The sequence below is a fragment of the Garra rufa genome, chromosome 19 (assembly GCF_049309525.1).
Source record: "Garra rufa chromosome 19, GarRuf1.0, whole genome shotgun sequence".
Lineage (NCBI taxonomy): Eukaryota > Metazoa > Chordata > Actinopteri > Cypriniformes > Cyprinidae > Garra > Garra rufa.
In genome coordinates this window covers 27,577,963-27,601,430 of record NC_133379.1, presented here as the reverse complement: position 1 = coordinate 27,601,430, position 23,468 = coordinate 27,577,963, and the positions used below count along the sequence as shown (strand labels likewise).

At 35.4% G+C, this 23,468-nt stretch overlaps 1 protein-coding gene across 1 annotated transcript in view; it reads left to right on the top strand.

Moving 5' to 3' along the window:
• Positions 1-23,468, top strand: part of rxraa (retinoid X receptor, alpha a) — a 147,222-nt gene that overhangs the window by 37,473 nt on the left and 86,281 nt on the right. The window contains exon 2 of the mRNA XM_073824018.1: positions 7,211-7,321. Within this exon, the coding sequence (XP_073680119.1) occupies positions 7,211-7,321 (111 nt within the window). The remainder of the gene's footprint in view (positions 1-7,210; positions 7,322-23,468) is intronic.

Sequence of the window (23,468 nt, the reverse complement as noted above, 5' to 3'; positions counted from 1 at the left end):
GATTACTTTTTGTGCGCCAAGAAAATAAAAATAACATGGCTTCATAAAATTAAGGTTGAACCACTGATGTCACATGGACTATTTTATCGATGTTCTTACTACCTTTCTGGGCCTTGAATGTGGTAGTTGTGTTGCTGTTTATGCAGGGTCAGAAAGCTCTCGGATTTCATCAAAAATATCTTAATTTGTGCTCCGAAGATGAATTACCATTTTGGAAAGATATGAGGGTGAGTAATTGATGACAGAATGTCACTAGCTGTTCTAGTTCCTTGTAAAACAACTTCAGCTCTTCCTTATTCATTCAGTATGTATTTAAATGACAATGTGTCTCAGGATTATATTTCACGATGTGAAAAATGATAGGGTCTATTTTTATAATCACAATATTCATGGGAGCATTGTCTTAATGAGCCAGTCTACTCTACTGTATATTTACTCAGTGCAGATTGGCTACTGATTCAGGATGCCGAATCAAGAGAGAGACATTAAACTTGACTAATCAGGGGTTTGCGCCAAGACATAAAGCTCGAGTCCAGAGGAGCTGTTAAAAGACAGATTACTTGATCTTAATATTCATCAAGACTGTTTAAAATACAATCACACGTTCACACAGTGGGTTGTTTACACACACCTCTGATTAAAGCCCATAAATAAAAGGTACACAGCTAGAATAGCTTGTCCGTCGGTGGTTTCTAATTTAGAAATTAAACGGTGAGTGCTGTAATATTACAGGAAATATGATTTTAATTGAAGCCATTATGAAGCCATAAACGGTTGAGCATATTTGGCAAAATTCAAGCATATCTGGAGCATTTCAAAAAGCGTTTGTTTTCATTATATCTTTTTCATTGGGAGTGTGATTGAGAACTTCCCTTTCCCCCTCTCCTTTTACTTTTTTTTTGTGGTGGTTCCTGTCCTACCGCATTACCCGTGTTTTTGGAAAAGCCGAGGTTGACTGGGAGCCTTAGCTCATGTGTTAAAGCGGTAATTTTCAGTGACATCGCTCAGAGCAAGCGGGGATGTGTCATTGTCCGCCCTTCACTGGTTACACAATACGGAATCTGTTGTGCTGAAATGAAGGTGATTCACTCCGTCGGGTTTTTAGGCAAGAGCTAATGGGCCCCGCTGACCAGCCGAGCCAGGGAATGAGGGATACGCCACAGGGAAACGTGTCCCCAGTGGCCTAAATTCATTTTGATGACCGTCACTGATTACAGCCTATTTATTTCAGCCATGTTCAAGCCTTGTATTACATGCTTAATTTGGTTTACACTAGCTGGATTGTCTGAGGTTTTACGCGCTAGATGAAGTGTGTCCTAGAAAGCAGAAGTGTGAGAACTTAATATCTTTTATATGCTGGTCTTTTTACCGCATCTACCAGACTTCTGCTGCATTTGCGAAAAGGCTTTCACTTTAATCTGTGCAAACTCTCCAATAAGCAAAGATCACCTGATTTATAATCAGACTTATGCTCATACGTTTAACAGTTTCACATGATGCTGATTGTTCATTTATGCATACTTCAGCTATTCCATTTTTTCCAAACCAGCTTATTTGTTTCATTTAGATGGAAGAGCGTCAATATTCAGCACTTTCTTAAAGAGGTAGTTCACTATGAAAGAACAATTGTTATTTGCTTATTCTATCCACAGAAGGAAGCTGTTTTCTGGTAATGTGTGAGACTTACGGTCCATAAGCTGCCGTAGGGAAATAACGAGAAGAATAACGAAGTGCAGGAAACAGTAAATCTGTTTGCACTACAAACTAGTGTGTTCATAATTAAAATAATATGGTTAGAGACATCAATTTGCAAAATCAAGCAGCAAAACGAGCGGATGAGACTGGAAGCCAGACATGGCCACACATACTCTTATGGGAAAAAGAAGGTGGATACTGTTTGTAGTGAACAAAATATTACCAAAAACAACTTAGTTCAATGACTCAAGTGCTATTTTAAGACTCTATTCATATTATTTGTGTGAGGAAATTTGAGTTAGCCTACTGATAATCTGCCCCTCCAGTGAGCTGTTAACAAGAGAATCGCTTCAGATCATTGAGTCAGTGAGTTGAACTTGAGAATCAGATTAGTCTGATTTATGGACAACCTGTTTAGTTCTGTTTGTGAACTAGATCAATCTGTTCATTTAAAATAACTAGCACAATATAAAGATCCGTTCATGACATTGAACAGATTTAGATCTCAAGTTCAACTCACTGAATCGATTATCCAGTTGCAACGATTCTCAAGTTAACAGCTCACTGAAGGGGGAAGTTATCTATCATATGACTTCAGATAACTTAGGAATATTGAACACAAGTCTACTGTTTATTTACTTATTCAACTAAAATCAAACCAAAATTTCGTTAGACACCTTCAATATTTCTCACATTATCACAGTTTGTTCGCTATAGTTTATAAAATGGTAATAAAATATATCAAGAGTTTCGAGTGGTGTCAGAACAAATTCATCTTGATAATCACAAATTAATTACAGTCAAGCTGAAATTTATTCAGACACCTTCAACATTTCTCACTATTTATTCACTATAGTTTAGAAAATGGTAATAAAATATGAGAAGAACCCAAGAATTAAGCTGTGTCTCCATAAGTTTACATACGCTTGCAGAATATGCAAAATGTTAATCACTTTAACAAAATAAGAGGGATCATGAAAATTGCATATTATTTTTATTTAGTACTGTCCTGAATAAGCTATTTCACATAACAGATGTTTATATATACTGCACAAGACAAAATAATTAAAAAAATGACTATTCAAAGTTTACAATACCCTTGAATCCTAATACTTCAGGATTTTTCTGAAGAACAGCAGGGCTCATGAACAACTATCACTAAACATAAAAACAGTCGTGGATCATCCAGGAAATGACACACAGTATTAAGATTCAAGGGTATGTATACTTTTGAACGGGGTAATTTATATAAATTCAGATAGTTGTTCATGAGCCCTTTGTTTGTCCTGAGCAGTTCAGCTGCCTTCTGTTCTTCTGAAAAATCCTGAAGTATTAGGATTCAAGGGTATGTAAACTTTTGAATAGAGTAATTTTTTTAATTATTTTGTCTTGTGGAGTATATATGTGACCCTGGACCACAAAACCAGTCATAAGGTTAAATTTTACAAAACTGAGATTTATACATCATTTGAAAGCTCAATAAATAAGCTTTCTATTGATATATGGTTTGTTAGGATAGGACAATATTTGACCGAGATACATCTATTTGAAAATCTGGAATCTGAGGGTGCAAAAAAATCAAAATACTGAGAAAATCACCTTTAAAGTTGTCCAAATTAGGTTCTTAACAATGCATTTTACAAAACAAAAATTACATTTACAGTATTTACAGTAGGAATTTTACAAAAAATCTTCATGGAACATGATCTTTACTTAGTTTCCTAATGATTTTTGGCATAAAAAAAAAAAATCTAAAATTTTAACCCATGCAATGTATTTTTGGCTATTGCTACAAATATACCCCAGCGACTTAAGACATATATAAAATACATTATGATAAATAGTTTATTCAGGGCAGTGCTAAATAAAAAAATAACATACAGTTTTCATGAACCCTCTTATTATGTTAAAATTGTTAACATTTAGCATATTCTGCAAAAGGGGTATGTTTTTAAACTGCAATGCTTGAAAACATGCAAGCGATACGTTTTTTGTGACTTTGTTGCTGTTCGTGACTTTCTCCAGCTGTTTCCACAGTTATTTTACCTCATGATTGTCTGCATTACCTTGCCTTGGCATCAGCTTTAAGGCCTCTCATCCCTCTCTGACATTTCCACGTTTTTGTCATTTTAATCAAACAGCTGCAGCGGGCGCCTAACAGGCAGTCCGTCCGTCCGTTTCCTTTCCCATCCCCTCCCCCACTCTTTGACCAGAGCATCAGCATCCCAGCCAGCTTATCATGGGGAACTAATTCAATATCCCTGTGCCTGTTTTAAATGTCATTGGCTGAGCTCATCTGGAATGACATGTTTTTCATGGTGGAAGTAAAGGCGCTTTATTGAGCAGGGACCAGAGCGGGGGGATGCGGCTGCCCTTCGCTCTTCACATTCGCTCTGATCCGAAAGGTCTACGAGCTTTTTAAGATCATTCGGTGCACATTCAGCGCAAACTCACTCATCCTGTTTCTCATTGGCTCTGTGAGTCATAACGCATCCTCAACTGACTTGTGAAAGCAGACTATGGCAAAAGTTTGATCTGCAAATGTCAGTCTATCTGCTGGCATAGAGTGGCTTTATGTTGCACTCTCAATTTTATGATAGTTTTAAACATGATTTTAAATATTATATTGACATTTTTATGGTTTGTTTACTTTTGTTTACGTTTGTAAATCTTTTAGACTGTGTTTTGGTGAACTGGAAAGAACAAACCTATCCTTCAAAGATTGTTTTCAAAATTGATTGACAGCTAACCCCTTGCGGGTACCATTCTGTGATCTCTCGCCACATGGGTGATGATATCAGTTAACCCATTGTACCAGAGAAAAGGTCCTGGTGTGAGGAATGGCCTAAAACCCCTGAGATGCACAGCATGGTTTTGTACCCCAACCCCTGCAGGCATGCCTGTATCATCTGGCCTTTTGCCTATACTGAGTCATCCGCCTCCGATCTCACCCCTGCTCCTTTCCTAACTCCCCCCAGCGGTTTTTAGCCCGTATGTCCAGCAGCCACTGGGGTTGTGGGTCAGAGAACAGGGCAAAACTGGAAATGTGAGGGGTCGGCCGTGGCTTACCGTGGCAGATAAAGGGGCAATACGTGAGACGGAATGAGTCAAATGATGTTGCTTCTTTAAAAGATCCATTTTAAATATAAAGGGCAAATAAGCATCTGCTCTGACAGGTCTGTCAGTCTGATGTTAAAGTGGCCAATCAGAAGTGCATCTTTTACATTAGAGGACAACGTGAGCAAAATGTTACCTGAAATGTCAATTGTTGATTATTTATTTGTTTATTTTTGAAAAAAAGTGAAATGTATCTTAATGTCATTTTTTATTTATTGTATGTAATTATACACTACCAGTCAAAAGTTTTTGAACAGTAATATTTTTTAATGTTTTTAAAGAAATCTCTGCTGCATTTATTTAATTTAAAGTATAGCAAAAACGGTACGATTCTGAAATATTTTTACTACTTAAAATAACAATTTTCTATTTGAAGTATTTTAAAATGTAATTTATTCTTGTAATTTCAATGCTGAATTTTTAGCATCTTTACTCCAGTCACATGACCCTTCAGAAATCATTCTAATATTCTGATTTTGACAAAAACATATATGTGACCCTGGACCACAAAACCAGTCATAAGGTTAAATTTTACAAAACTGAGATGTATACATCATATGAAAGCTCAATAAATAAGCTTTCTATTGATGTATGGTTTGTTAGGATAGGACAATATTTGGCCGAGATACAACTATTTGAAAATCTGGAATCTGAGGGTGCAAAAAAATCAAAATACTGAGAAAATCACCTTTAAAGTTGTCCAAATTGAGCTCTTGACAATGCATATTACTAATCAAAAATTACATTTTGAAATGTTTGCAGTAGGAATTTTACAAAAAATCTTCATGGAACATGATCTTTACTTAATTTCCTAATGATTTTTGGCATAAAAGAAAAATCAATAATTTTGACCCATACTATGTATTTTTGGCTATTACTACAAATATACCCCAGCGACTTAAGACTGGTTTTGTGGTCCAGGGTCACATATTATTATTATGTTGAAAAAATTCAGAAGAACAGCATGTATCTGTCCTGGTGAAACAGAAATCTTTTGCAACATTATAAATGTCTTTATCATCACTTTTCAAACTATTTAAAAAATCCTTGCTAAATAAAAGTATTAATTTCTAAAATGTATTTCCTCCCAAAAAACTTTTAAATCATAAAGTGTATAATGTTACAAAAGCTTTTTATTTCAGATAAATTCTGATCTTTGGATCTCTCTATTCATCAAAGAATTCTGAAAAATAGTACTCAACCGTTTTAAATATTTATAATAATAATAATGAAAAATGTTCTTGAACAGCAAGTCAGCATATTAGAATGATTTCTGAAAGATCATGTGAGACTGAAGACTGGAGTAATGATGGTAAAAATTCAGCTGTGATCACCGGAATAAATTACATATAAATATATTCAAATAGAAAACAGTTATTTTAAACAGTAACAATGTTTAATAAATGTAAATATTTTGTTTTTGCTCTTCTTTGGATCCAATAAATGCAGGCTTGGTGAGCAGAAGAGACTTATTTAAAACAATATTAAAAATCTTGACCTTGATATATATAAAATGTAATTTATAATTTATGAATGTTATATAAATTACAATTTTAAAGAAGAATTTTTTATATAATATTGTTAATTCATTATGGTTTAGTTATTTCATGTTGCATATATTTTGTGCATAATGATATTTATTAATATTAATGATATTACACTAAAGGGATAGTTCACCCAAAAAGGAAAATTACCCTATGATTTACTCACCCTCAAGCCATCCTACAACTTCCTTCTTTCAGATAAATACAATTGGAGCTATATTAAAAAGTGTTCTATCTCTTCCCAGGTTTATAATGGCAGTGAATGGCTGTTGAGATTTTGAAGCAAAATAAAGTGCATTCGTTCATCACAAAAAGTACTCCACATGACTCCAGAGTGTCAATAAAGGCCTTCTGAAGCATATCAATGCACTTATGTAAGAAAAAGTTAATAAACTGTAATCTTTACATCATCCATTGGAACTTCACTCTCTCGTGAATGTGCAAACGACAGAAGCTAGAGATTATGGTTTATAAAGTTTTAAATATAAATATTTTTCTTACACAAACACAGAAGGTCTTTGTTAACCTCCCATCTATTTTTTAATGATAGATGGATGCACTTAGTTTTGCTTCAAATCTCAACAGCCATTCACTGCCATTATAAAGCTTGAAAGAGCCAGGACATTTTTAACATAACTCGGATTGTATTCATCTGAAAGAAGAAAGTCGTATACACCTATGATGGCTTGAGGGTGAGTAAATCATGGGGTAATTTTCTTTTTTTGTGTGAACTATCCCTTTAATGTCTGTTTAATATCATAGGTATTGTTAGTCAACATTTTCCCCCATTATGTAATTGACGAATCATTATGATGCTTGTAGTAAAAGTTCACTCTCATGTGTTTTTCCCGTAGGGTTCCTGAAACCCCAGTGCTCGATACCACCGCCACCTCAGAGAGGACGAGCAGAAGCATGTACATGTTTCAGCGGAATGTGTGTTCTTCATCAACGCAGGCTTTCTACAGGTAACCCATGCGTATTTAGAGCTGCACAATCGCTTATGTTCTCCACAGCGCATTAACTTTCAGCAATAACTCGACTTTTGGCAGCTCCGTAGCTCCACCATAAAATAATCCCGCATTTTTGTGTGCGTCAACTGTTCCCTTGAAACCTCATGGTTCTTACTTTGAAGAACACTCAAGATACATGCATAAATCAATGCATTGAAGTCATATTTAGAGCTCTGAACGGATTTCCACTGTGCTCGGCTATAACTCATGCCAAATACGTCTGGTCTTGTAGTATGTCTGCGTTTGCAAGGAACAAGACACATCTTGCGCCACATGCATGCACATACAAACACACCCTCTAATCTGAATTAGTGTCTGGCCCCCTCCATATGTTTTGGTCCTGCAGTCTGTGATTTACAGTTTGTTATGTTAGTCGGGCTGATGGACATGTTAGCAACCGGTCTTCTCTGAGGGATTCTTATGGGGCAGGGTTACTGCACATTCCAGCTGTGACCCTGTGGTATGTGGGGAATGGATCGCTGTTGGCTTGTGTGTAAACATGTTTTGTTACATGTCTTTTATTGGCTTGGCTTTGCAAACATATAGCGCAGCATGTATAGTTTGTGGCTGAATAGTCTTGCATAGCTAGACCCTTTAGATTGACGACAGACGGTCTGAGAACCTTGGCAGCTTTGAATGGCCAAGACCCGGCCAAGAGGCTATATGACTGACAGGTAAAGCAACCAATCACGTTTTGTATTGGATCAAACTTTAAATATTTCACATAATTTTAAAAATCCAGCATTTAGTTGATCCTGATAAGTGCTCATCGTCACAGTTGTAAACATGGCTGCTTTCTTCTTCCATTAAGGGGGTTTGGCGTCACGGCATCTTTGTTTCCAAGTGGAACGATAAAGAACGCAGCACACACATCTTTTGAAAATCCTGAAGTAATAAATTAATCCAAGGAACTCATTTTAGAATCCTGTAGGATAGTGGTTGTCATCTGGTTTGACATCTAGATTTTACATTGTGCATCGTGTTTTTTATTATTATTGTAAAAATGCATATGTCCTCATAATAAAACACTAAAATGAATTAATTTTACAGTTTTTGATGATGCTTGACATTCAATTTGTATATATTTTGATTGCGTAATTTACATATGAATTTATGACAAAATACTGTAGTTTGGTTGGACAGATGACTTAACATCCACAACAAATAATGCATAAAACGTTTACTCATACTGATATATATATATATTCTACATATGCATAATTATTAAGGCTGGGTTTTGATGCAAATTTCACAATTTCGATTGGATTCGATACTGATTGCGATTTGATTCAATTTTCGATTCAATATTGATTATTTTGTATATATTAATATTCATATACATGCAGTACATGCCAAATTTTCTCAAGGCAAAAAAATCTGTCAACTAATTCTGTCAAATATGTATTAAAGTCAGTTGGTACTACATTACCATAATATTGATGGTTAAAATTAACGTATTTGTATGCAAGTGCTTAATAATAGTTACAAACACATAATTATATTTACTCCAATTTGTTTTTTGTGACCCTAGACCACAAAACCAGTCATAAGGGTCAATTTTTTTGAAATTTTTTTTATACATCTGAAAGATGAATAAAAAAGCTTTCCACTCATGTATGGTTTGTTGGGATAGTACAATATTTAGCCGGGATACAACTATTTGAAAGTCTGGAATCTGAGGGTGCAAAAAAATCAAAATATTGAGAAAATCGCCTTTAAAGTTGTCCAAATGTAGTTCTTAGCAATGCATATTACTAATCAAATATTAAGTTTTGATATATTTACGGTAAAAAATTTACTAAATATCTTCATGGAACACGATCTATACTTAACCTAATGATTTTTGGCATAAAAGAAAAATCAATCATTTTGATTCATCCGTGTATTTTTGGCTATTGCTACAAATATACATGTGCGACTTAAGTTATGAATATGTTAATGAACGAATATGAATGTTACATGGTGCAAATATTTAACAAAATGCTCCTAGAATTCATTTTTCTAGCTGTCTAACAAATTTATGGCTGCCAAATGTTTTTTTTTCTAAGGTAAATGTGACGTTATGTGATATTGTTTACAAGCTGTTATATTGACGTCTTTGTGCGGTTGAAACACTTTTTTTTACGGATTTCAGTAAGTTGAACTCAGCATTTGAAATCTGATCTGATAACTTTTCATATCAAAAGTAACAAAACACAAAGCTTATTTCGTTTTATTGAATGAGAGATGCGCTACAATATTCCATTTATTAACTGAAAACAGGCTAGACTAAGAATTTAAGAAAATACTTGCATTTAATTTTTTTCCACATCAGAACACATATGCAATGTTTTTTCAACACCAGATGACAACCACTGCTGTATATGTATAAAAGTGACCCCACACATGTGCCAGGTGCATTATGGGAAACCTCATCCATATGCTATTAAAATGAAATGCCATTTTGATCCATCTCTTTGATTTAGCTTTTTAAGAAGGATTGGTTTTGACAGTCACATCTTGGTGTTTTATTAAATCCATTTTTGCAAAAGTCCCATAGGGTTAAATATTTGCTCAGAAGCACAAGTTTAAGGCTCTTTTATCCCATGTGATTGATTGAATGCATGTTTTATACTCTCTCAGCCCTGAAAGGCATGGCAAGCATCTTTCAATAGCTACTACAGACAGTCCGCACACATCACTCGCAACAAAGGGCTACTTTTATAGATCGTATACAGAGAGGATTCTTCGGCTTGGTTGCTTTACTTGGAGCCATTTGCTCTGAAGTCTCTCTGTTTGTTAAAAAATCTTAAATATTTCCGCAAGCTGGCGTGGTGGTCTTAAGATGCTCCAGAGAGCTTTGGCAACACAAATGAGTTTGCCTATAAAAATGATTTCTCTCTACATATTGTCTTTTCCAAAGCCCATAATAGAGCTAGTGGAGAAAACCCTGCGTGGTGCTCAGCAGTCTGTTCGCGGTGAAACGGTTACTGTGGAAACCCTGCGGTCTGGTGTGGTGGCTAGCCTAACTGGAGTCGCTCGTTTATAGAAGTCGTAATAGCCGTGTTTCTAATTAGGGAATGTGTTTCCGTAAATCCCTTCGGAGCGTGAGGATGTGTTCCAGTCTTAGCTCGTTGCTTGTATCGTGGTGACCAAAATCACACATTGACACGGGCTCGTTGGCGAACGAAGCAGGAGAACGAACGTCACCCAGGGAGATCTGAATCCCTGATGTGGCAGCACTCTAACTTCCAGTGGTTTTACATTGTTTTAGTTTTTTTTTTGCAAAACATACACTTACAGGAAAGGGACCGTGAGAAACGCAGCAGTTCCAAGTTCGTTTCAAAGGCGCTTGTTTTCTTATTAATATTATTTTTTAAAAGAAAAGCGCTCGTATGAAGTGCGCAAGAGGGAGCACTTAAAAAACGGCTGCGGAGGGGCCTCACAATGCCGTCCTTGTGCTGCGATCTGGGCTCTTCTTGCTGCAGCGAGCAGAGGAATGGAAAAGATTATCCACAGGAATGTCTGGGGTGCCCTCAAACGCAGCACTCCGCGTGACCGGCCAATGGGAGAGCTCGAGCGAGTGGCGGGCTAATTTTTTCCTGATGAACTCAGCCGCCTGCTTCATAATGGAGTCTGATTGCCAGCGCTGAACTCACATATGGTCCATGTTTGGAGAGCCCCAATGACAGGACCACTTCTGTAGCACGGGCAGAAGGAGACGATCGCTGGCTCAGTCTTTGTTGTTTCATTAGGGTTGGGTAAGGACGTCAGTTTAGTCAGCCTCATTTCAGCCCACTTTTACCTTCAGGTGTTTGGTTTTGTTCTTTAATTATTCACTTTTTATTGACATCACTTAACTTAAGCTCTAGTTACGCCCCAAAGCCAAGCCTTATTACTTCTGGCCACACTTAATTACATCGGTTGGGTCGCGGTGCATCCCATGGCTTCATAAATTCTCCCAATTAATTTGGAGGCTATTTATTGTCCCGACTTCTTGGAAACAACTTCTGCGGCCCCATTACGGCGAGTGGCGGTGGAATTAACCCCATAAATTACAAGAACCGACTCGTTTTACTTGCGGTGGGTGTGTTTTAGTGCGGTGGAACGTCGCCATCGGCCTACAGAGAGACAAAAAGGGAATGTGGTCAGGTTTCCGAGAGCAAAGCATGTGTTTGTAGACCTTGTGGTCGCACGGGAAGGGGAAGGGGCACTGGGGGGTCAAAAGGTGAGCGAGGTCAAGGAAAGGAGCTCGTTAGCTACGACATGTTCAGCACTCCCTGTTTTTTAATTGGCTCTGGTTGGCGTCCACGCACGCCCTCGCCACTTCCTGTTGGCCTGAGGCCGCCAGAAAGGGGCCTGGAAACTCCAACTTGTTGATTATAGTCGGCCCTTTCAAATTCATCACAACCCGACTATTTTAATGGTGTTATTTATTTAAACTGTGCTTCAAAGGTAACCCAGTGGAGAAATAACAATTCGCCAGCAATTTTTTACATGTCCTTATGTCATGTGTACTCATGTTGGTTTATATTCTCACAGCGGGCCTGCAGTCTGTCATTATTTGGGTCGCGGCTGCCAAAAGGGTTTGGGCTAATTGGATTTCGAAGTTCATTTTCATCAGCTATTTGATAAAGACCTGGCAGCCGTCCAGCCACCCTCGGTGAGCACATTCCATACGTCGGGACTGTAATAAAGAGAAGTGAAAAAAGTTTGATCAGGGTGATCTCATCTGGGAGAGACGTTTTACTTTATTCCCTCATCAGCCCCGTGTAAACACTGGAAGCAAAGTGGGAGTTGCGCGGCTCGCTGTGATGGATTTTTCCCCGTGACACCGTCAAGCATATTTTGTGCTAATCTGCCAACTAATTGAAAGCAGCTTGCTTTCATGTCCAGTGTTAGAATGCCCGTGCCTCTTGAAATGAAAATGATGGAGGACGCATCTGTGATATTGGCTTTAAATAGACTTTTTGGGATCAGAGATGTCAGGCGCTGTGATGTATTAGCAGAGACTGTAATGTGTCTGTCAGAAGACAATGTAATGCAGGCCACTGAACAAGCATTTCTTTCAGTATCTTAAAATGATCTCCAGATGAGAGAAGAGCACTGATTAATATTAGAAGTTTTGTTTTCTTAAATATTAAAGATCAAAATCTACATATACAGTTGAGGTCAAAAGTTTACTTCCCCCTTTTCGAATCTGCAAAATGTGATTTTTTTTTTTTTTTTTTACCAAAATAAGAGGGATCATACAAAATGCATGTTATTGTTTATTTAGTACTGACCTGAATAAGATATTTCACATAAAATATGTTTACATATAGTCCACAAGAGAAAATAATTTATAAAAATGACCCTGTTCGAAAGTTTACATCCACTTGATTTTTAATATTATGTTGTTACCTGAATGATCCACAGCTGTTTTCTTTTTGTTTGGTGTTAGTTGTTCATGAATCCCTTGTTTGTCCTGACTAATTAAACTTTCTTGCTGTTCTTCTAGGTCCCACAAATTCTTTGGTTTTCCAGCATTTTTGTGTATTTTAACCCCTTTCCAACAATGGCTGTATGATTTTGAGATCCATCTTTTCACACTGAGGACAACTGAGGGACTCTACTATTACAGAAGGTTCAAACACTCACTGATGCACCAGAAGGAAAAAACAGGCATTAAGAGCTAGGGGTTGAAAACTTTTGAACCAAATTAAGATGTGTACATTTTTGCTTATTTTGCCCTAAATATCATACTTTTTCATTTAGTACTGCTCTTCAGAGGCTACAGAAGATAGTTACATGTTTACCAGAAGACAAAAAAAAAAGTTAAATTTATCCTGATCTTCAAATTCAAAAAGTTTTCACCCCCCAGCTTTTAATGCATGTTTTTTCCTTTGAAGCATCAGTGAGTGTTTGAACGCTCTGTAACAGTTGTATAGTCTTCAGTGTGAATATATTGATCTCAAAATCATACAGTCATGGTTGGAAAGGGGTTAAAATAAACAAAAATGCTGGAAAACCAAAGAATTTGTGGGACCTGAATGATTTTTCTGAAGAACAGCAGGCAGTTTAACTGTTCAGGATGAACAAGGGACGAACAAACATTATTTTTATTTTATTTTTAGTGCTGTATTGTCATAGAGGACCTCTAGTGTAAGATTTGATGCTACGGTGCATGTCTGTGGTTTTTTTTTTTTTTTTTTGGAAGAGCAAATACTGTTACATACTGGCTTAGACCGTCAATACGAACACATAGCCACACTTTTACTTCAAATGACTGCAGGACAACACACAATGTGGCCTAAAAAGCTTAGAGCTTAGACTATTTGGATTGGTCAGTTTTTGTGTGTGTGTGTGTGTGTGTGTGTGTGTGTGTGTGTGTGTGTGTGTGTGTGTGTGTGTGTGTGTGTGTGTGTGTGTGTGTGTGTGTGTGTGTGTGTGTGCATTGTCAACTAGTTGATTCACCATCTCTGAAGGTGAGCCCTTAGGTCATTGAATGTGAGACAAAAGTGTGAGTGGAAAAAGTTTTCAAGATCAGATAAATTCGAGACCAAAATTGAAGGAGGAAGCAAAAGAAACCAAGAAAAAAAAGGAAAGAGTTAGAAACGGAGGAAGTAGTGGTCACATTGGCACAGTGTGACAGCAGCCGCTCGTTGTGTCTGGGTCAGGAAAAAAATCGGAGCGACTAAGCCTTTGATAAATCTTTGAGCTCTTAATCTCTCAGTGCCACCATCACAGTGAAATCCTATCTCATTGTCACAGCTGACCGACGGGGGTGGGTGGGCAACAACGCCGTGTTTCTGCATCTCTGGGATGCGCAGCCTTTCCCTGGCTCTCTCAGTCTGTTTTGTTATTAAGCGTTAATTTGGGTGTGATCACAGCTTGAGGTCACTTTTGAAGTCGACATTAAATTAATATGAACCTAGTTTACTTATTGGACTTATTTTTAAAAATACATTTCACTGGTATTGTGAAGATTTACTTATTGTGAAGATTAAATAGTATATTTAATACTATTTAATCTTTAATATTTAATAATATATTTTTTATATATGTTTTTATTTGATCATTTACTTTATTTATTATTGGGAGATTTCAAAGAGTTTTTTCTCTCATTTAACCAGCTTTTATTTGAAAACTTTAAAATCCAATCACTTTTTTCCTCAGTGTTTCTCTCAAAAATTGATCAGATAAAGATAAAAGGGTTTGAGGAGAATTATTTTGACTTTTAATAAATATAATTGAGCACATTTGTACATTTAGCAGATGCTATACATTTTACCAGTTTACCATTTAGGTTTTATACACTACCAGTCAAAAGTTTTTGAACAGTAAGATTTATGTTTTTTAAAGAAGTCTCTTCTGCTCACCAAGCCTGCATTTATTTGATCCAAAGTACAGCGAAAACACACAATTTTTTAAATATTTTTTTTTACTATTAAAATAATATTTACTAATTTTTTTTTTTTTACTGTTTAAAATAGCTATTTTCTATTAATTAATTGTTATTATTATGATGTTGAAAACGGCTAAGTAGATTTTTTTCAGGTTTCTGTGATTAGTAGAAAGTTCAGAAGAACAGCATTTATCGGAAATGGAAATCTTTTGTAACATTATAAATGTTTTTATTATCATTTTTGATAAATTTATAGCATCCTTGCTAAATAAAAGAATTAATTTCTATAATTTCTTTACCAAAAAAAAAAATTATCCTGACTCCAAGCTTTGAATGGTATAGTGTATAATGTTACACAAGCTTTTATTTCAGATAAATATTTCACATTTTTACTGTTTTTGCTGTACTTGGGATGAAATAAATGTAGAAATTCACACACCAGATGGTATTTCCATCTCTTTTGTTGGAAGAATCTGAACTTGAGTGAGTTAAATGAAAACAAAAGGCTGAAGTATATGAAGTTTAAAGCCTTGTTGCCAAGTTTAGATGTGTTTATAGTGCAGTTGACCACTGGAAATGAAGCGAGAATACATGGTCTGTCCAACCCTAGTAAAATATTACAAATAGTCTGTATTTTTTGTTTGCACCAAGCATTGTTTTAAGATCACACTTAGGGTGACATATAAAAACAATTGCAAATTTGATATATTGCAATGTCAGAACCTTTTTTTCCCCCCCGCTTGCGCAAGAACATATTGTTACATATTTGGAGTCTTACAACAGTAAGACATTCATTGAAGCTCGTCCAAAGGAACAGGCTAATCTGGGTGATTTATTTATTGATCCTGGTTTTCTTCCGGACGAATGCGTGCGACTGTCCGCACATAAATTACAGTAGTTTTGCCCAGAGCTTCTCACTTATCTGTGACTGAAAAATACAGACCCTTCAGAGCGCAGTACACTGGCTGTTTGTGTGTGATTTGCTTGTTTATGTGTGTGTATGTTTATGGAAGACGAGCTCCAAGTGTTGTTTGGATGGACGCCTCCACTGAAGTCATCTGATTCCAATATGCATGAGCCCCGTCCTGCCAGGGACAACAGGATGCTCTGGATCAGACACACATAGGTTCACTGTGCATGCTGACTTTACAAACATAACGTACTGATGTTCTTTAGTGCTGATATTTCATTCTCCTTTGGGATGGATGGGGAAAAAGTCAAAGGTCTTTGGGAATCGTATGCAAAAATAGTTTGGAGTGGGCGAATATAACTGACCCACTCCATCAATTTGACTGATTTTGACACAGAATTGGAAGATTCTAAACAATTTTCAGAGATTTTATTGACAGAATTAGGATGTTTATTAAAACATATGACTGTTCTAATGTTTAGGGTCAGTAGGATTTTTTAAATGTTTTTAAAAGTCATCTCTTTTGCTGACAAAGACTGAATTTATTTGATCACAAATGCAGTAAAACAGTAATATTGTGAAGTAGTTTTGCAGTTAAAAATAACTTTAAAAGTGTTCTATTTTATTATATTTAGAAATAAAATGTATTCCTGTGATGCAAAGCTGAATTTTCAGCATCATTACTCCAGTCTTTAGTGTCACATGATCCTTCAGAAATCAATAATTTTCAAGTCAAGGTACATTTCTTACGATTATAGTTGTTAAAAACAGTTGTGCTGCCTAACATTTTTGTGGAAATGAACGGTAAGTTAAATTAAATTAAATTATTTTTTAAATAAAATAAAATTAAATTTAATTACATTTTAAATTAAATTTAATTAAATTAAAAGTATGATGACGATTCATTATAACGGAAACTAAAATCATAAAAATTGTTACTTCAAATAATTTTTTCCCCCGTAAATGTACTTTTCCTTGATGTAATAAAAAACTGAAACTAAATCTGATGATAATAATAATAATAATAAAAATAATAAAAATGTAAATATATAGACATATTGACATTAATTATAATAATTAATTTAATTTTTATTTAATTTCATTATTTAATAACAGATAAGTAAAACGATAATTGATTTTAGAAACTAAAACTAAAATAAAAAACATAAATTTAGTTTACCTTGATATAATAAATAACTGAAACTAAATCTGATTTTTTTATAATAATAATAATACTAATAATCATAACAACTAGACATTGACAATAAAATATTACATTTAATTTAATTAAACATTAAATTACAGATAAGTAAAACAATAATTCATTATAAAAACTAAAACTATAATCATAAAGAAAGATAATAATAAAAACTATATAGACATTGATCAATAAATAAATAAATAAACATAATAAATAACTGAAACTAAATCTAAACAATAATATTAATACAAATAGACATATTGAACATTCTAATGTTGTTTTATTTTATTTTAAATAAATAAATAACATGATAAATACAGTAAAATGATAAATATTGTTACTTTAAATTACAGATCCCCATAAATTTGATTCACCTTGATGAAATAAATAACTGAAACTAATTCTGAAATGATAATAGTAACAATAATAATAATAACTAGACATTGACAATTAAATACAATTAAATTACATATAAGTACAATGATTATTAAAACTAAAATAAAACTAAAACTAAAATCATAAAAATTGTTACTTCAAATTACTGTTTTTTCATATACATTTACTTTACCTTGATGTAATAAATAACTGAAGCTAAATCTGAAAAAAATTATAATAATAAAAAACTATATGGACATATTGACCAATAAATAAATAAATACAAATGGAAAATATAAAATTGTAATGTTTTTTAATAATGTTAAAAAACTAACACTAAAGTTACCCTGGTTTAACCAACTCAATCCTTACGCTTATGAACAGTGTGCGTATCACGTTTCGCCATACGTCTGCGAATCGTCTGTTAACTGGACTGTGCCGTAGGCTTAGCAGTTGTCGTAAAGCTCAGGTGTCCTTTGGAAAGAGCATGGTCAGTTAGCTCCATCCATAAGGGCAAAAAGAAGCCGATTTCCCATAGGGTGGCTGCTAAGAATTAGAGAGGGCAGGGGGCCTCGTAGGGGAGGTCGTGGATGGGGTTCTGTCGGTATTTTGACGCTAAAACGATTAGACACACTTGGCATTATACCCGGCGCTAAAGCGGAGGGGGGGCGCAGGCAGCTGGAGCGATGGTTTGATCCGAATGGCACCAAAGCTGATCTCATGAAGGGCAAGGTCAATGTTCAAACACCTGCCACTAACTTTTAATACAGGTCAATGAGGGCATGAGGTCACTGAAAGAAAGACTGCGACCTTACATACATATCATACAGTTAGCAGCAGGACAGGCCGAGTGTGCTAATTTGCTGCAAAGCATGCTGGGATGCAGTCGGAATGGGATAAAGGTGTTCAGGGTTCGTACGGGTGCTTGAATTCCTTGAAAATGCTTGAATTTTAATGTAGTGTTTTCAAGGTTTGAAAAATGCTTGGATTTTGGATGAAGTGCTTGAAAGTGCTTGAATATGCAGTTGCATCGGTTTCATATTAATTCGCTTTCATACTAAATAGTTATTTTTTGTTATGCTTATAATATGTAAAAGAAAGAAAAGAAAAAAACAGCTCCGCTCGAGTGTGCACGTGAGGCTGTAGTGTGATCTTTCTTGCTGCGCGCCCTCTGATGGAACAGAGCGGTAGATAAAACATGCCAGTTATCAGGAGGTTGTTGCATCAGTCCTCGATGGCTTGAAAACGACAAATAAGAATTATGTTTAAAACGAGAATTTGGGGATCGCAAAATTGCCAGCCCGATGTCCCGGGGCTATTGTGTTTTCCAGTCGGGCTGCTAAAATGTTTCACCGGACTATCTTAAAGTAGAGGGCTCGTGCGGGTCATTACAAACTCATCAATTTAGCCTTATCAAAGTTAAGGCCATACAAAGTTTTAAATGTATTAAATAGTATAAGAAAAGGCTTAATTATAAGTTTAAGAGTTAGGGACGGATATACGAGAATCGCGATAGGGCTGGATTAAACTTCAAAAGGCAATGATATATTGAATAAACATACACACTGCACGTTTCAAAGTCAAAACGCGGCACGGATGTCTTTATATGAATGTATCTGAAGGGAACCGACTGTCCTCAGAAACGTGTCGTTGGCATTTTCATTTCATGTCTGATAAAACTGCGTTAATGCTGATTTGTGTACAGCCGTTACTAGGAAACCGTAGAATTTCAGCGCTCCTAAAGCGCCCCCTCTTGACAGGGAGTGAATTTGCGAATATTCAGCTGTTTAGCAAGATTATTACAAATATTGGCCCATGTTTTTATGCAGCAAACACATAAGAGTTGTAAATGTAAAAGTTATGTGCTTTCTAAAAATCTAAACAATTAAGACAGTAATATTTATGTTTTAAATAAATTATACTTGATATATCCATTTTAAAGGTATAAAGGCTGAAATGCCATTGTATAAGATGTTTTTGTGAAAATCTGAATTATAAATCATGTCATTTTATGGCTTAATGTTACTGTACATTGTTCAACCCCACTACAGTGTTCATTTTACTTGTGCAGCTCTTAAAAAGGGTCGTAAATTGCCTTAAATTGATATTTAAAAATTCTGCAGATACACTGTAAATAGTGAAAAAAATACCTTGATATTTGTGAATAGGAAATCAGGTAGGAGTCTAAATGTCAATCAAAAATATTTTCAATGTTTAAAAAATGGTCTTTTATCATTTGGGTCAGTTAAATTTTATTATTAATTTTATAGTGTCTTTTTGACTACCTTTTAGTACTTTTAGGCTGGAATGTGAAATGTATTTGTGAAAATCCATCAAGTTTTAGAAAGTTTTCAAGTTTTAGAATTTTAGTTTATCATATTTTTTTACAGTCATTTTATACCAGTCATTAATGTGTTACCATAGACATTGCCCTACTCCACTCATACAGTATTACTTTTATTTGTGCAGGTCTTAAAAAGCCTTTAAATTTTATTTTTAAAATACTACAGATACTCAGTAAATTATATTAATTATATATTTTAAATTATATAATTTGTATACTGAATGTTGACTATTTATATGGGGCAATGTTATATGCAATCTAGACAGTTGTTTTTTAATAGCACAATAACATCTGATTTAAAATTTAGAACTCATGTATGTGAATATGTAATTTACCACAGTGCTGGAAAATCTTGAAAATGCACCTTGAAAGTGCTTGAAAAGTGCTTGAATTTTACTTTGGAAAAGGTGTAAGAACCCTGGGTGTTACTTGCTGCCCCTGTTTGCACTGAAAGTGAATGTTTGGTGTTTCTCCAGCTAATGGAAATGTCTTGTTTTGGTGCGCCGCTGTTCAGGGACACACAGCTGTGAGTTTTGAAAAGAGACTTTGTTGTTATGGTCTAAAAGACTGAATTAGATTTTCAGTTTTTGGGCACACTGATAGATATTTCCTAGAGATTCGAAAATGTACTCATTTTATTTCACATCATCCATTCCTTCTGTGGATTTGGCTACACTTGGGGCTGTTCTGGAGGAATTCTTGCAGAAAGTTGACCTTTTACCACACACAAACATACACACGCTCTCTCTTTCTCTCTCCCGGTTTAGTCGAGACTGCTTTGTGTATGGGAGGGAGAGATCAGAGCATGTGTGACCGAGCGAAACAAACGCCACAGGGGCATCATGTCCACAAGTCCATTACAGCCTGTGACATTGAGCTAATTGACTGATGTGGCCATGTAATAACGAATATATGAAACTAAAAATCAAACGAAATGCCATCGGGGATGACAGAGGAATATTATAGCTGGTGTGAGGGGAAAGGGAAAACGTATTTGAGACTTTTACATATCTTTTACGTTGTTGAGTATTTTGTTAAATGTAGTATTTCAATTTGAAACCAATGTAGGTTAGTGATGGGAAGTTTGATAAATCGTTTCCGTGAATCATTTCTTTTCAACCATTCCACAAAACTGTTTTAAAGGAATTCCAAGAATTTCATGCGTTTCAGTTAAAGTTGTTGCGGTCATGATTAAGCTCGAAACAACAAAGTCATTTGTAAACTAAATAGATGTCTTGATTTTATACAATTCTTGATATTGATTCTTAAATTCCAAGAATTGATTAGTAGCGAATGAAACATAGTAGCGAACCTCACATCCAATAAATCGCAATAAGCTTTGTGCTTTGTTACTTTTGATATGAAATAAAGTCTCAGATGTCAAATTCTGTCCATTTTAATACAGTATTCAAACAATAACAACCATTTGGGCCGTTAATGTGGAGTGACAGATCGTTGTAGCACCCCATTTCAAGAGAAGCAGCAGCATGAAGTGCACAGGAACTGATCATCTCCTCTGCTTTAATACAAGTTATAGCACAAAATAAAAATGAATGAACATCCGAAAGTATGTTAAAAGAGAGTACAACTTAACAAAATCCATATCCTGTCTCATGTGATCGCTCATTCAGTTTTTCGACCATGGAAAGACGCCCGTATAACATCTTGTAAACAAAGTCATGTAACGTCACATTTACCTCAGAAAAAAGGCATACTTGTAACTTTATTATTATAAAAGCTTCTTTGAGTGTAATTTAAGTGTTTGTATACAAGTGTATTCATCCCCGATTATTATAATATCATACAAGTTGACTCATGCTTTACAGCATGCTTTACAGGATTAATTGAGAGATTTTTTTTTTCCTTGAAAAAATCCATAATCAAATTCAAATGCGTTGAATCAAAATTATAATCAAATCAAATCGCAAGCTTGTAAATAGAAATCCAATCAAATCATGAAATTTGTATCAATACTTAGCCCCAATTTAAACGATACAAAAAATCATTTATTTAGATTTTCATTTACATCTATTGGCTGAAAAATGGATGAATCAAGTTTTGTGAACAGTTCAAAAGAATCATTCATTCATTCATAAATCAAACATTGCTATGTAAGTTTCTAGTTAAGTGCTGTCTGGGCCAAAGTTCACTCTAAAATTAAATAAGAAATATTTTTAGTTTTTTAATTCTTAAAAAAAATTACATTTTTGCAAAGAAACAATACACTACCAGTCAAACGTTTTTAAACAGAAAGATGAATTCTCTTCTGCTCACCAAGCCTGCATTTATTTGATCCAAAATACAGCAAAAGCAGTAATATTGCAAAATATTTTTGCTATTTAAAATAACTGCTTTTAAATGTTTTTTTTTGAGCAGCAAATATTAGAATGATTTCTGAAGGATCATGTGACTGGAGCTTGGTGAGCAGAAGACTTTTGTTCAAAAACTTTTGACTGGTAGTGTATACAGTACAGACCAAAAGTTTGGACACACCTTCTCATTCAAAGAGTTTTCTTTATTTTCATGACTATGAAAATTGTAGATTCACACTGAAGGCATCAAAACTATGAATTAACGCATGTGGAATTATATTTAATTCTATATATACTATATATATATATACTATATATACTTCTGCACAACCCAACTGATGGTCCCAACCCCATTTATAAGGCAAGAAATCCCACTTATTAAACCTGTCAGGGCACACCTGTGAAGTGAAAACCATTTCAGGTGACTACCTCTTGAAGCTCATCAAGAGAATGCCAAGAGTGTGCAAAGCAGTAATCAAAGCAAAAGGTGGCTACTTTGAAGAACCTAGAATATGACATATTTTCAGTTGTTTCACACTTTTTTGTTATGTATATAATTCCACATGTGTTAATTCATAGTTTTGATGCCTTCAGTGTGAATCTACAATTTTCATAGTCATGAAAATAAAGAAAACTTTGGTTCAAAGGTGTGTCCAAACTTTTGGTCTGTACTGTATGTGTTAAATATTTATATTGTGTTCTTTTTTTTCCTTTTGATTTTAGAAAAAAAAAATCACAATGCAAAAAATCTTAAAGGATGCTTCTTCTCCATCTGGTGCACCTGTTTAGGCTACTGAAATCCTGCTTACTCTTGAAGAATGACTTTTCCTTCTCTTTAATGGCCTACAGGGAGGGATTGTGGGTAACTGGTGTGCATAACTCATTCTAGGAGAGGTGCTTTCTTGTTGTCTCGTCTAGGTGGATGGTTCGCGTTTCATCTCCAGCTGAGCTAGTCATCTATCTCTCATTTACTCCCCTTCGTTTTCTCCCTAGTATTCTTTAGGAGAAGAGGCCGGTCCCAGGAAAGGGTTAACCATGTGTACGTGACCGTAGCGAGGGCTGTTTTAATGCTTATGAAAGCTGCCTGACCGTCTCAGAACACCGTGTCCCTATCCGCTAATACTTCAAACGAAGATGTCCGAACGCAGAGGAAATAATCAGGATTTAAAGGAGAGATTAGCGTAAAGAGACACCTCCGCAATGCTTTCCCTTTTCTGGATTACACTCCTTCATGTATATTTGTGTGTACACGCAGCCTTGATTGTGTCTTTAATCTCCATCCCAGAGTGGACAACTGTTACTCCAGCTGCGCCGACAATGTTTCTGCAGTTTTTCGTCCCGCATCTGATTACAGTACAGCCCTGTGGGCCGTCGTGGCTCTTATCCTCAACAGGGAGCCGTGTGGCTCGCATTATGGGTATTCAATCTCTCCGCCAACGCAGATTATCAGTGTTCACACAGCTCCCGCTTTTCCAATAATACTCTGATCAGAAATGGCAAATAAGGCAGCTGTTTGTAACCCAAGCTGCTAATGCGTGCACGCCGCTGTTTATTAACACCTCTCCTGCCATCTGGCCTATTATATTGCGATATG